We start from the raw sequence: 2,902 nt of genomic DNA, 5'->3' as shown, positions 1-2,902 counted from the left end.
TTTGTTGTTATATACCTGGATGACTGAGAAAACAAACTTTGTGTTTTAGAAAAGTCAACATTTCTGTGAGGCTCCAGATAAAAGCATGTTTTAGTTCTCTTTTTCCATTTTGTTTTTTAATAGAGAAAAGAAAAAGCTTGATTCACTCTACCTCATTTTCCTGTGCACTTCCCACAACATAGAAGAAAAGATCTATACTGCTCTTATACACGATAGTCATCCCTTCCAAGAAAGCAATCTCATCTGCAGAAATTAAAAGAGCAATAGGTTGGAATCGTTGTGGCATTGTTTCATTTCTTTTCTCTAGACAGAGTATCTTTAAATTGGATACAACAAAATATATACAGGAAAGGAGACCGAGTGAATGAACAAAGAGAAATATGGTAGAAAGGCAAAAAGAAACTGAAATGGGTGTGAAGAACAGAAATCAACACGGCAAAGAGACTTATGAATGGGTGAAGCACAAAAGGTGGAAAGGAGAGGGGAGTTCAGTATAAAGAAAAAATAAAGAAGTATAGAAAAGGAGGTATGAAGGAGGAGTTTACAACAAAAGAAAAAAAGGGACACTGGGTGGTGATGAGAAGCCAGAGGGATAGATCAGGTATCACCTACGTGAATCGTACCAAAAAATAACAGGAGAGTTGATCAGGTTTCTCTGAAAATGAACAGAAATAAAACTTCCAAAGCCACCACAGCTACAAGACTGTGGAAAAGTTGGGTCCCACAGTGAAACCTGCTTCAGGCTGTTGACAGAAGAATGTGCAGCAGCAGAAAATAGAAGCGTGAGCGAGAGCTCTCCACAAAAATAAGAAGTAAACATAAAGAGATAACCAAAGTAACTTACTGTCTGCTTTGTGAGTTTTGCTGAAAACGTTGCTCTCAAAGTTTTTCTGCTCCTTCATGGACGGGTATAATTCAGGGTCATAGTACTAAAAGACAAAATTGGATTTTAACATGAACAGTGTCGCTCCCTGGGGGATACGAGTAAAGAAATAACATTATACATTATAAAGACTGATTCTGCTATATATTGTATTAGCAGGAGACAAGGAGGCAAGAAGATAATATGATTAGAAAAGTTATACCATACTTTTCGGACTATAAGTCGCATCTTTTTGCATAAATTAGCATGTCCTGCGACATATACACCCACCGAAGCGACTTGTTTTTTCCCATATTTATAACCCAATTTTTGGCTGAGATCTGACAAGTTCATTCATTCTGACATGGAAAATATTGAACACTATCATTTTCAGCTGCTAGAGGGCCCTTGAGCATTATGGCAAGCCAAGTGTCTCATTAATAAGTAAAAGTGGCCATTAATTAGACACTTGGCTTGCCATACAGAGTCACCTTTGTCTCACTACTGGAGCAAACGTCAAATCAGCTGCATTTTGCTGCGCCGCCCAGGTGAAATGCAGCTGATTTGACCATTAAAGTGCATTTATTAAGGAAAAGTTCAACTGAGACACACCTTTGCTATAATCTCGACCAAACAAACAATTGTTTTTAGGTGGTTATCTTGGTAAATTTTAAAGAAATGCACAGCGAGTCCACCCTCTGTGCGCTCCCGCAGCCGCTAATGGATTTTTGAAATTAAGCTTTTTTTAACCATTAAAGTGCATTAATTAAGAAAAAGCTCAACTGAGACACACCTTTACTCTAATTTCAAGCAAACAAATAATTGTTTTTAAGTGTTAATCTTGTTAAATTCTTATTAAAGTCCTCCTGTGCACGTTCCCGCAGCCGCCATTTGACATTCAATCGATTTTTGGCACACCAGCCCACATTTTTGCGTCGTCAGTGGTGACGCATAATAGATGTGGCGTATACGGCAAAGCGAAATATTTATGTGTTTTTTTCCACTTTATTAGACATAATTGGACTGATGCGACTTTTATGGCAGAAAGTACAATAGTTGATTGCGCAAAACCTTGACTATCTTCTAAAATAATCTAGAACTTAAATAACTCAATGTTTACAGAACTTTATGTTATGTTAAAATATTTCTTGTAGCTAGTGAAGGACTTTGCCATTTTTGTGACTGAATCAAAATTATTTAATTATAAGTAAAGGAGCTTATTCTTGAAGTTTATCTTGTTGCACTGTTTAGCAGATTTAAGTAGTTTGTTCTTTTGGTCAACATTTTTCTTCTATTATCTGTGGTTGTTTAAAACTGCAACAGCTACCAAAATATGCAATTTTTCAGTTTTTCTTTATTTAAATGTTTAAACTTCTAATAATTTCTACATCCTTAAATGATTGTTTGAGATTACTTTATCTCACACTAATCAAGAATTTTGTAACAACTTTAGTTAAAAATAAGCAAATATTCCATGCTTATGTCCACGTACAACTAAACTTTACTTTCAGTGGTTCAGAACATTTTGACACCGTTCATTTGCAGTTGATTCAATGTTGAGCCACAACTTTTGCTTCAACACTCTCCACCGTGGCACAGTTGGTAGTGATGTTCCCTTTCAGCAAGAAAGTAGTCAGATCAAATCTTGGCCCAGGGACCTTTCTGGGTGGAGTTTGCATGTTCTCTGCGTGCGTGTGTGGGGTTTTCCCAGGTATTCCAGTTTCCTCCAACAAACTAAAAACATGCATGTTAGGCTGATTGGTAACTCTAAATTGTCCCTAGGTGAGTGAGAGTGAATAGTTGTCTGTCTCGTTTGTCTATGTTCATTCAACCTTTATTTATACAGGTTAATCCCATTGAGCCTCGGGGACTCATTTACGAGAGACCTGATGTGTCCCAGTGATGGACTGGAGACTAGTCCAGGGTGTTCTGCACTTCTCACACAGTGATGGCAGGACATGGGCACCAGCAACCCCCTATGACAGATGGATGGATGGATGGATGGATGGATGGATGGATGGATGGATGGATGGATGGACT

General features: G+C 37.7%; 1 protein-coding gene across 2 annotated transcripts in view; it reads right to left on the bottom strand.

Annotated features, from left to right (window-relative positions):
* copz2 (COPI coat complex subunit zeta 2) overlaps window positions 1-2,902 on the bottom strand; it is a 66,853-nt gene that overhangs the window by 52,431 nt on the left and 11,520 nt on the right. For both annotated transcript variants that reach the window (XM_037689369.1, XM_037689370.1), the window contains exons 3-4: window positions 845-929; window positions 152-243 (exon numbers count right to left, since the gene is read on the bottom strand). In XM_037689369.1, the coding sequence (XP_037545297.1) occupies window positions 152-243; window positions 845-929 (177 nt within the window). The remainder of the gene's footprint in view (window positions 1-151; window positions 244-844; window positions 930-2,902) is intronic.

The sequence above is a fragment of the Nematolebias whitei genome, chromosome 15 (genome assembly GCF_014905685.2).
Source record: "Nematolebias whitei isolate Nwh7 chromosome 15, NemWhi1, whole genome shotgun sequence".
Classification (NCBI taxonomy): Eukaryota; Metazoa; Chordata; class Actinopteri; order Cyprinodontiformes; family Rivulidae; genus Nematolebias; species Nematolebias whitei.
The sequence above is the reverse complement of the archived record's forward strand: the minus strand, read 5'-3'. Positions and strand labels throughout refer to the sequence as shown.